The 12,500-nt window shown below is 36.4% G+C and overlaps 1 protein-coding gene across 1 annotated transcript in view; it reads left to right on the top strand.

The window, feature by feature from the left end:
• The window catches only part of LOC115210761, a 10,057-nt gene extending 1,792 nt beyond the window's left edge, over positions 1-8,265 (top strand). The window contains exons 2-4 of the mRNA XM_029779478.2: positions 742-914; positions 5,087-5,168; positions 7,934-8,265. Coding sequence (XP_029635338.1) covers positions 742-914; positions 5,087-5,168; positions 7,934-8,091 — 413 coding nt within the window. The 3' untranslated portion in view covers positions 8,092-8,265. The remainder of the gene's footprint in view (positions 1-741; positions 915-5,086; positions 5,169-7,933) is intronic.
• Positions 8,266-12,500: the final 4,235 nt, after the last annotated feature.

Here is a 12,500-nt window from a genome sequence, read left to right as displayed (position 1 = left end):
TGAGTAACGCTGCGATGGACTGGTATCCCGTCCAGCTGGGGGGGAACACATACGCCATATAAATCGGGAAACCGGGTCTATGAGCCTGGCTAGGCTTGAAATGGGACGCATAAATAAATATATATATATATATATATATATATATCTGCCTGCCTGCCTGCCTGTCTGTGTATGTATATATATATATTATATATATATATTATATATATACACATAGGCAGGCAGATAGATAGATAGATAGATAGATAGATAGATAGATAGATAGATAGATAGATAGATAGATAGATAGATAGAAAGAAACTAACGAGATAGTATTCGGTGTAGGTCGTAAAGTTAATATATCCATTCGGAGTCAACTGTTAATTGACGCTGGTCTTATTCGTAGTACTCTACCGTCTGCAGTTTTGAATCAATGTAAAATGGATTGAATTTGACGTTGTCTGAACGAGAAACCCCAAGAACCAATAGAGTGACTTTCCAGTTTTTCCAAATAAATGTGTATTTGCTTGTGTGTGTGTGTGTGTGTGTGTGTGTGGTGTGTGTGTGCGCGTGTGTGTGTGTGTGTGTTACTCTACGTGCACAGACGTGATCAGAGATAGATTTGTAGTTCGGGGGTTCGATCCCAATTTCTAGAAGACTGCAAGATGAAGTGTATTTTAATTAAAATATTTAGTTTTGTCATATTTTCGCATTGATTCTACTTACATACATATATATATATATATATATATTTATCTACAGTTGTCTTTTTACTTGTGTTGGTCACTGCCCACTGCCAATTGAGTTCCTGTGAAGGCTTAGATCTAAAGCAAACGGCCGCTAAAATAAAAGAAAGTTTAGAAAAAGGTCTGGGAAATAAATTTAAAAGATTCTTCCATGGCATCAAGGAGATATTCGTGGAAAGACACGGGCAGGTATGTAAAATGACTTGTTTATCCCTTTCCCTGGATTGGCTTTTAATGCAATAATTCGAAATTGCAGGGTTTCGATTCGTCCCTATCGTGTACGATTGAACATATTTTTATGTGTATCAGCCAACACTGTGTGTTACGATGATTGCGACCAACACGTTTATACAATATTTTTGGGGATAAAAAAAAAAGAAACAACAACTTACATGCTTGATTTGATTGGTGTGTGTTTATAAACAGTTTGATAGACAAAGAGGGCACACATTTGCTAACGAAGATTCCAAGAACAATCGAAACGTACATGTACAACACTTTCCCCTTCTCTCTCTCTCTTTCTTTTTTCTCTCTCTCTCTCTCTCTATCTATCTATCTATCTATCTATCTATATGCTTGTCTGCCTGTCTGTCCATATATTCTATAGCTATGTTGTTTACATTCATTGTAACACAGAGTTGACTAATAAATCTATGCAAATGTTTTATGGTGCTTAATAGCAATAATCCGAAAAATCTAATCTGAACCTAAATGTATCCATAATACTAACCACAAAACTAAGCTGAGAATTTGGAGTTGTTGTTGTTGTTGTTGTGATGATGATGGTAGTGGTGGTGGTGGTGGTATGGTGGCTATGTTCCGAGTTCAAATTCCGTCGAGGTCGACTTTGCCTTTCATCCTTTCGAGGTTAATAAAATAAGTACCAGCTGATGTAATCGATGCATCTCCAACTTCCCCACAAAAATGTGACGAAAATTTGAAATGATAATAATTATTATTATCATCATCATCATCATCATCATTATTATTATTATTATTATTATTATTATTATTATTGTTATTATTATTATTTCGTAACACAGTGTAGGTAAAAATGCACCGGAGTTTTAGTCATCTGTCAAGGACCTCAGATAGATAATATTTTCCTTAAGATGTGCGCTGTGCCCAATAAGACAGCTTTTTGTAAAACATCAATCTTGCATGGGATTTCTAGTTGGCTTAAGAAGTTTTGAAGTTTCAATGAGATTGAGCCCAACGCTCCGATCACCACTGGTATCTCTCATTCCATAGTCTTGCCATTTCTACTTTCAATTCGGAGTACTTGGTGATTTTTTCAACCTCTTTACTCACAATATTCATGCCATTTGGTATGGCTACAACAATGATCTGGCGGTATTTGTCTCTCTTATTCACTATGACAATATCCGGCCGACGGTGTTCGATTACACGATCCGTCTGAAAATCATAGTCTCAGAGTGTCCTTACTTCTCCATCCTCCTGCATAACTTTACTTGGTAGATGCCCATACCAGTTCTCTGTTACTTCATATTGGTATTTACGGCATAAGAGCCAATGAAGATACACGCACACACTTTATCGTGGCGGCGCTTGTATTCTTTTTGTGCAAGGCTCTCACATCCACTTACCAAGTGGGTCACATTTTCCACACTCTTTCCACAGAGTCTGCATTTCTGGGTGTCAGAAGTTTTATAGATGTTATATTTCACTGAATTGCTAACGAGAGCCTGGTCTTGTGCAGCAATGCTCTGGTTTTCGGTGGTACACTTCAAATCACCTCGCTCACTATGCTATATTATCCTTAACATCTTGTGTATTCCTTTCAAACTGTCCATGCATCCGCATTTCAAAAAGGTCTTCTTTTCTCTTCTCCTCAGCTCTTTGGTTAAACTCTTCCTTGCCCATTATTTCATCTGCATTTACACCCATATCTTTCGCAGCATATCGCTGCAGGTCTTCATCACTCTTTATCAAGTCCTCGGCAAGCGTTATCCTTTCACTCCTTATACAATGGTCTATACTAATTGGTCCTCAGCTACCATTCTTTCTTTTCATATACAGTCTGTTTACTTTGTTTTAGGGTGTAGTGCCCCATGCAGCGTTTAGCAACTTTCTCGTATTTTTCTCCAGTGTTGATATTTCCTCCTTAGTCCATTTGAGGATGGACGCACTGTATCTAACCACCGCAACTACCCAGATATTCATTGCGGTAATCAAATTTTGGGCATTCAGGTTGAATTTCAACACCATCTTCACCCTTTTTTGTTACGCCTCGCTGACCTTGACTTTCATTTCTCTGTGTAGAATGTCATCCAGCTCCAAAATCCCTAGATATCTATACCCACTACCGTCGGGTTCACCCATGGTCTCTCCTGATGGTAACCGCAATCCTCTGCAGGCTGCTATCTTCTCTCTTTTCATATTAAGTACTGAGCATTTGGTATTCCTAGCGCCCATACCGATGTCCCTACCTCACTTCTGGACTGTTTTGGTCAAGGAATCTATCTGAAAAACAGATAGATTCCTTGACCAAAACAGTCCAGATCCCTTCTTTATCATTCCCTACGCACCAGTTATCACTGGTATTATCATAGTATTCAGCTTCAGCATTTTCGGTATTTCAATTTGCAGATCTTTATAGTGAAAAAGATTTTCGTATTCTTTTCTTGAGACATTTTAATCTTGTGGGACAGACATATCTACTAACAGACAAGTTTGTCTGTTGTAGTCCTTAATCACAATGTCTGGTGAATTGGAGTCAATTTGCTGTCTGTTGTTATTATTATTTCCACTATTATTATTAATATTATTATTATTATTATTATTATTATTATTATTATTATTATTATTATTATTATTATTATTGAGTGAGAGAGCAGTGCATGCCATCAAAGTGACCCTGGGGTAAAATATACGAAGCCCAGTATACCCATCATGACTACCCGTCTGATAAGGGTACACCAGGCACATGCATCACAACCATATGTGCGTGACATAGTGATTTCATATCAATTATTATTATTATTATTATTATTATTCAGTAGTTTTATTTTTATAGCGTGCTTTCACTTCACTACCGAGCGCAGCTCTGTGTGCCTTGGGTATGTGCTGGTGATGTTGTGATGCTCTGATGGTTATTGTATGGAAAGTGTTCTGCGTAGGATGTGTGCAGTGCCTAGTAGTGCAATTTTCTGTATGTTATATGTGTTTGTAAGTCCTATTATTATTATTATTATTATTATTATTATTATTATTATTATTATTTACTTTTAATCTGCATCTTTGTTACAGTCACTTGCCGAGACAGACCTAGCGTCCTGGGGCGAGTGAAGGATAAGAGATGTTACAGTATGACTGAAAGCTATTATTATTATCATCATTATTATTATCACGCTAGTGAATATAATTTAATTAACAAGTATTTTATCTTGATGATTGAAGACAAGTACCTTTGCTTGTGTGTATGTGTGTGTGTGTGTGTGTGTGCGTGTGTGCGTGTGTGTGTGCGTGTGTGTATGTGTGTGTGTTCGTTTTTATGTATAAACAGGCTTACCTCGCCCTATGTTGTTAATTGGTTCCAAGAGACACGACTTAAGTCGTTTTTCGACTTAAGTCGAATTAAATTATCTCTAGGCAAGACTAGGCCGAATTTACTTAGGCTAAACCGATAATAACCATTGCCAGTTCTGTACTTTATTTATGAATGTGAATGCATTTTCAATACTACATGGTTAATAAAAACCTGTTTTAAGCTTACAAACAAATATTTTTTTTTAATTTTTTTAATACCGTGCAGTAAAAAAAAAGTACAATTTGGCGGTGTTTACCGTACATCGCTAACACTTTATTTATGAATGCGGTTTGCAATAAGACATGGTAAAATAAAGGGCTTTTTTAAATTAAAAAAACAAATTCAGTAATTATTATTATTTCGCAATTGTAAAAATGACTAAATCATTTTAAATTTGCAAATACGAACATACATTTTGATGATTTCGTGATTTCATGATTTCGTTCACTTAGCTACATTACTTTATGGTATGTATCTTAACATTTACTGTAAGTATTTTAAAATGATTTTATATGCTTTTATTCTTATTTATTGTACAGTAGCATGATTTTATGTGCTTTTAACAGTTTTCTAGTGATTTTACGATTCCAATATCTGTGGCGGGCAGGCGTAAAGTCGAGTAAAATGACTTAACTTGATTCTATTTTTCCATATATTATTTTTGAAAACCGTATCGTCATTTACGTTTCGAGCCTAGCCTGTATATGTGTGTGTGTGTGTGTGTGTGTGTGTGTGTGTGTGTCAGTGTGTCTGTGTATGTGTGTGTGCACAATAAATATTTTTAACATTTATTTTCATTTATTTTCCCAAGTTCGAAATCGATGGAACGCCGTTGGTGATTACTTTCAAAGCAGACGACTGTGATTTGAAGTTTGGTAGAAAACGTAGTTTCCGTAAGTCTTATTTAGTTTTTTGAGAATTCTTTGACACACATGTAATTTTATAAGTGTTAACATGAACGCCTAGGAACGAAGATCGTTTGAAGTTATTCTGTCTACATCTGCCTATCGACATTTATCTAAACGTACCACAAGCACACGCACATGCATACACATACATACCCCCACACACACACACACACATACACACATACACAAACACACTGAGGGGTAGGAAGATAGAGACAGACAGAATGCCTGAAACATTATATATTGTAGACAAGTGTAGTTATTTAGCTTTGGAGGTAAAAATAATGCAAACTTATCGGGAACCTTCTTATGGATATTTTTCGGAATAATTGGCTTTCATCACAAGTGTACCCTAATTCTACGGCTATCTAGAGAAACTAAAATTCAAATCGCTGTATGTAACAGTAGGATACATGGATGTAACATTAACAGCTGTTCTGATCAGTGTATGATCATTAGTCGGCTACATACTTGTTGTGGGAGGACCCCTTTACGTAACGGTGAGTCCGATTTCATGCCATTGAAAGACATTTTATTCTCATTCTTCCAGTCGTATACAGCATTTAAGTCTTGTTAGAGTGCATAGCTGTCTACATAGGTGAATACCATGTAGTGTCTGTTCCAGCTCTTTGCATTCTGACGGCAGCGTCCATAACATCACTATGGACTATTCTATGAGCAGCCTGGATGGCGTGGAAAGAAGGAATTTGCGTGCAACAGCATCAACTAGTTCCCCCCCCCCCCCCAAAAAAAAAATGGTGATGTCTAAGTCTGACCTATGGAGACTAAGTTTCCAAGTGCAGATATTCACACTGTGTATACCACGTGTGGAGACGCAATGACCCAGTAGACTCGCGGCCGTAGGATCGCGGTTTCGATTCCCAGACCGGGCGTTGTGAGTATTTATTGAGCGAAAACACCTGAAGCTCCACGGGGCTTCGGCAGTGGGTGGTAGACAACCCTGCTGTACTCTTTCACCACAACTTTCTCTCACTCTTTCTTCTTGTTTCTGTTCTACCTGTATTTCAAATGGCCAGTCTTGTCACACTCTCACACTCTATATCACGTTGAATCTCTCCGAGAACTACGTTAAGGGTACACGTGTCTGTAGAGTGCTCAGCCATTTACACGTTAATTTCACGAGCAGGCTGTACCATTGATCGGATCAACTAGAAGTCTTATTGTTGTAACCAATGATGTGCCACAACAGTATACTACGTATTAACATTCTCGCGAGTGGAGGCGCAATGGCCCAGTGGTTAGGGCAGCGGACTCGCGGTCATAGGTTCGCGGTTTCGATTCCCAGACCGGGCGTTGTGAGTGTTTATTGAGCGAAAACACCTAAAAGCTCCACGAGGCTCCGGCAGGAGATGGTGGTGATCCCTGCTGTACTCTTTCACCACAACTTTCTCTTACTTCCTGTTTCTGTTGTACCTGTATTTCAAGGGGCCGGCCTTGTCACTCTCTGTGTCACGCTGAATATCCCCGAGAACTACGTTAAGGGTGCACGTGTCTGTGGAGTGCTCAGCCACTTACACGTTAATTTCACGAGCAGGCTGTTCCGTTGATTCGGATCAACCGGAACCCTCATCGTCGTAACCGACGGAGTGCTTCCATCCATTAACATTCTCGTATGTGTGTATATATATATATATATATATATATATATATAAAATATACTGGTCCGTGATGGTAAGGTCAACAAAAATAGTACGCCATCTGGTGAGAGATAAATATTATTAAAATTTATTTTCTACTCTAAGCACAACGTCCGAAATTTTGAGGGAGGGGCAAGTCGATTATATCGACCCCAGTACTTAATTTATCGACCCCGAAAGGATGAAAGACAAAGTCGACCTCGGCAGAATTTGAACTCGGAACGAATAGACAGACGAAATACGGCTAAGCATTTCGCCCGGTGTGCTAACGTTTCTGCCAGCTCGCCGCCTTAAATATTATTTAATATATAATATATTCCTTTCTTGTGTGCTACTAATAGTTTCATATCTTGAGAAATATCTCAAACATATTCAGGGGGCTCAAACTACGTATAACATTATAATATGTGGTTTGTGCCTGATGAATATGTTTGAGGTATTTCTCAACATATGAAACTATTCTTTAGGAGCTAGAATCACTTTTTAGTTTGAGTCAACAGCTGATAGTTGCGTCTATGTCTAGGCTTTTCCAGGTTTTTTTTTTTTTTTTACTTTCATTTAACTCGTTGTCACTTCTTCATTTGCATTTTTATTTATTTTTCTATTGTGTTTTCTCTCTCGGCAATGGTAACCTATTTATAATCTACGCCTTGAATTCATCTCATTGACGAAGGTACCACCGCTGCGTAAAACTATTTATAGTAAGCCGCTATCAGCAATATATAATCCTTTCTATTAAAGGCTCAAGGCCTGAAATTTTGGTGGGAGGGGGCCAGTTGATTAGATCGCAACTGGTACTTAATTTATCGACCCCGAAAGGATGAAAGGCAAAGCAAACCCCGGCGTAATTTGAACCCATAATGTAAAGACGGACGAAATGCCGCTAAAACTTTTTGCCCAGCGTGCTAACGATTCTACCAACTCGCCGCCTTACCAGCAATATATAATAAAAATTAATACGCATGTATTGATCCCTATATTCGTTGTGTTTTGTTTTCCTTTTTAAAAGAAATCTCTTACTTTCATCTATTTATATGTATTTGTGCTTGTATATGTATACATATATATATATAACTTTATGTCAACTTTCAGTCGAATGGAGATGTCCAGCTGATGTGACTGAAATCATTACAAACACTAAACGCCACTGTGAAAGGTCAAGTCAGGTAAGTGCCGTGCAGTGCGCTACCAGAATGGTACTCGAAGAAATTCAGAAGAATATTGAACTTGGCAAAATCTCCAGTGGATAACATGCACCTACACCGCTGATGCACCAACACCAACCTGTGATATCACAGCCCATCAACTGTCAACCATCTCGGACTTCCTCCACCTGTATTCGAGCTTTGAAACTTTAAGTAGTACAGGGTTTGAATTAAACTGTTATGATTCATACACGTAGCTCCCAATAAATTTTATGAGTGCCCTTTTGCTTGTCCACTCATTCGTGTGTATATATATATATATATATATATAATATATATATATATATATATATATATATACTCCAACAAAAACACAAGCTAGAAATAAAGTGCTAAAATAATTTTACTAGAAATCTTTTAATGTGTTTTATTAACTATAAAATGATGTGTATGTGTGATGATGTGTTAGAGTGCATGTAAACATGGTGAGATACATACTACTATTATTGTTATTACTGATACCACGCAGGCCAGAGAGCTGGCAGAATCGTTAGCACTCCCGACAAAATATTGAGGTCGACTTTACAGTTCATCCTTTAGAGGTCAATAAAATGTGTACCAGTTGAGTACTGGGGTTGATATAATCGGCTTACCCTCTCTCCCAAAATTTCAGATCTTGTGCTTATAGCAGAAACAAATATTAGTAATAACGCATCGACAGTGAATTGACAGAATCATTAACACGTCGGACAAAAATGCTTAGCGGCATTTATTTCGGCTCTTCACGTTCTGGGTTCAGATACTACCGAGATCAACTTAGCATTCCATCCTTTTGGGGTCGATAAAATAAATGCCCATGAAGCACTGAGATCGATGTAACCGATTTGCTCCGCCTCTCAAAATACTGGACTTGTGCCAAATTAGAATTATTTATAATATCAGTGTGGTGGACTGGCAGAACCATTAGAGCGTCGGAAAAGTGCCTTGCAACATTCGTTTCGGCTCTTTACATTTTGAGTTCAAATCTGGCATTCATGCCTTGCGAGTAGATAAAATAAAGTAGAAATTAGAAAGAGAAGTCCATAGTATTGACTATCTACTCGTCCAAAATTTCATATCTTGGGGAGAAAACTGTAATGCAGTATTTAATTTTATGTTCAATTTGCGTTGCGGGAAACATTGCATTTTAGCCTTCAAATGTCGATAAAAGTAAGTGCCTTCTTATATACTGTAGTTAATTAATCGACTCGACCATTCACCCAACTTCATAGCCGTGCCAAATTCTAAAAAAAAATTGGAAAAGCTATCAAGTATAAATCGAAATTTCTCCTTATATTTCTGGCAGCTGGATGGATTTTAATTTTGAATGAAGAGATGGAAGTACATTTTTTTCTCTAAAAATGCGTATTACATGTGCTTCAAAATATAGAATGCTATAGCATTTAAAGTATATTGTACAACATACAATCAAATTTAGCTCAGTTGGATAACTTCCCTTTGCAAAGCAATAAATGTTTGTTTCTTACTTATGTTTGCTTCGTCACAGATTAACACTTGGTCCAAGAGCTATTATTTGTAAGACAACTAGACACAGATACAAAAATGTAATCAGTATTTCGTTTTTGAACAGTAGCTGGAAGACCATCTATGACAGGTTATCATCGCCGCTTCATCGGTATATTAAAAATGTTATACCAAGTGTGTTTGCACATATTGCAAATAACTTTGGTGGTAGACTTAACAAATTGTTGAGCACTGTCGTCACAGAAGTAAATAAAATCAAGACACGTGTTTGTTAAAGTTGACTCCTTACTGATTCAACAGTTCTACATTAGGAATGGTGAAGATTTTGAAGTACTGTTGTCGCATACAGTAGTTTCATGGAGAATAATGGGAAACCGCCAGAAAGTTTCTATCCTCTTTTTAAAACAGTTGTTGAATTCTTGCAAGACTCTAATTCTGTTTTTGCTTTGTTTGTGTTTTTTGCCTTTTGTTTTTGTGATGAACTAAAAAATATCAAGCAGGAATCACAAAGCTCAATGAAATTAATTTGCAACTGCAAGAAAATGGGGTTAAACCTTATCGAGGTAAAATTAGCTCTCTCCACGGTTCTCTTCAAGTTAAATTTATTCAGATGTAACATAAACCGTCGTGAGTTTTTTTTAGTTTCAGAGCCTTTCTAATTTGGAAATGGAAAAGCGCATACCAGAAGATAACAATCACGTGTATTGTTCACATTTGTGTTGTTTAAGTATATTGTTCACACAGATATGTCTCTGTGCAGATATGAGCTTCACAAAGACATATCTGACAGACTTCTGGATATTTACTTTTGTTAGAAATACCAGTCCGAGTGATTCTTAGATATCTGTAATGAGGAAACAAGAATAGCAGATAAAGAATTGGTTTCACTTTAAAATGATACTGAGCTGAGGCCAAAGTTCAAAAACTCATATTCTGACTGGTACTCTGCTCTGTGGAACAAAGTCAAGATGTACTTTATTGCTCTCCCAACATCATATTCAGTAGAGTACAGCTACCAAAATTCTTTCCAAGCAAATTCTTTCTAAGTAAAATTAAACTGTAAATTATTGAACATGAGGTCTAAAACTACTTCTTAGTGTTTTTCAGCTTGATTTTGAAAAGCTGATATCTCTGCACAAAGTACATCCATTGCAGTAAAAAATGAAAGCAACGTAGTAACAAGCGGGATGTAAATTTGCTCTTTCATGTTGCTAAGATTTATTTGTGAAAAACAGTTGTTTTGAACTTCCATTAGAATTAGATCTATGTTTGTAGTGAGTGGTGGAGAACACTAGGAATGTGGTCTAGGAGTCAATAGGCGGCAATCTGAAAAGGTTAACAATGAAGGCCCATATATGGCTATTGATATCATAGGCATTGGCTGTTGACAACAACGACGCATACATGGCTATTGATAATAGAGGCTTTGGCTATTGGCAACAAAGGATCATATATGGCTAGTGATAACAGAGGCTCTGGCTGTTAACAGCAAAAGCCCATATATTGCTATTTATAACAGAAGATCTGGCGGTTGGCAACAAAAGTGTATATGTGGCTATTGATGACAGAGGCTCTGGCAGTTGAAAATAAAGGCCAATGTATGGCTATTTAAAACAGCTCTGACTATTGACAACAAAGGCCTATATATGGCAATTGATAACAGAATTAAGCTTGGCGTTTAAAATTTGAGTGTTCAACTAAAATGAGCGTGTATCGCAATTTGTGCATGTGTATAATGGCTGGTGTTCATATTATTGTCAGTTTTGAGCAGTTAATTAGAAAACCATAGTTAATATTCATTGTCACTTCTTTTGCTACAGTTCGTATTTTTCCAGATATTCCATTTATTCCTCCTTTATTTTGCAACGATTAAAATAATATCCAAAACAAGTTACCAGATCTTTCCATGCGTCATCACGGAAGACCCCGATTTCATTTCAGCTGATCTAAATACAATGGAGCTGGTGATCCATTCTCCCTCTTTAAACGATCGAGAACACTTCTGTATAGACACAGAGTTATGAATTCTTATGAAGCTGACATTTCCATTTACTGGAAATCCAAGATAACAAGGAATAATACCATTGAGATTTCGATTAAGAAAAGAACAAATCTCTGATAAACAAGAATAACACTGTATTTATTCTATTTATTTATTTATTTTTATTATTATTTTCTATCATTCTGTGAACAATAGCGTCGTGGATATGGGGTTTCCAATATGACAATGACCGGCTCGCTGCGTTTCCCGATGGCAAAAGTGATAATGGATTGTATGTCTATGCAACACAGATTGAAAATATTACTCAATGTGTATATCGTTTGATATTGTATATCCAGATTATATATATATATATATATATATATTATATATATATATATATTATATATATATATATATATAATATATATATATATATATATATGTATATATATTCTTATAAGACTTCATTTTAGAATTCTCAAAAGAGTTCACTAAGTTTTCTGCCTTATATTCTGGTTCTTTGCTTACTTCAAATAGAAATAGAACTATTATATGCACACACAAACACACATACATACATTCATAAATATATATACACGCGCACACACATATACATACATATATATATACTGTACTGATGACAGCAAGGGATTTTACAACCTTAAGCCAGAAATCGATCTACAATTAACCATTTAAAAAAATCTTATTCATCAGCCCGCTTATAACCTCTGTTAATGGAGTGTAGATGTGGTATTTAGAGCCATTTGGCGTCTTGGTGCCAAATAGTTTTAGAGCTATCTGGAGTGTTGGGGAGGTTTATCTGCACCCTTTAATATAATTATATTATATAATTATATATTAGTATAAATTATTACCGGTATGGTTTTATTACACGTTGGTCACTTGATACAATCATTAAAATGGGTTTATTCTTAATTTTGTATATATATATACATGCTACACACCTTCCTTCCAAACACTTCTGATAAACAGCGGAAGTGAGATA

Source organism: Octopus sinensis, linkage group LG4, assembly GCF_006345805.1.
Source record: "Octopus sinensis linkage group LG4, ASM634580v1, whole genome shotgun sequence".
Classification (NCBI taxonomy): Eukaryota; Metazoa; Mollusca; class Cephalopoda; order Octopoda; family Octopodidae; genus Octopus; species Octopus sinensis.
The sequence above is the reverse complement of the archived record's forward strand: the minus strand, read 5'-3'. Positions and strand labels throughout refer to the sequence as shown.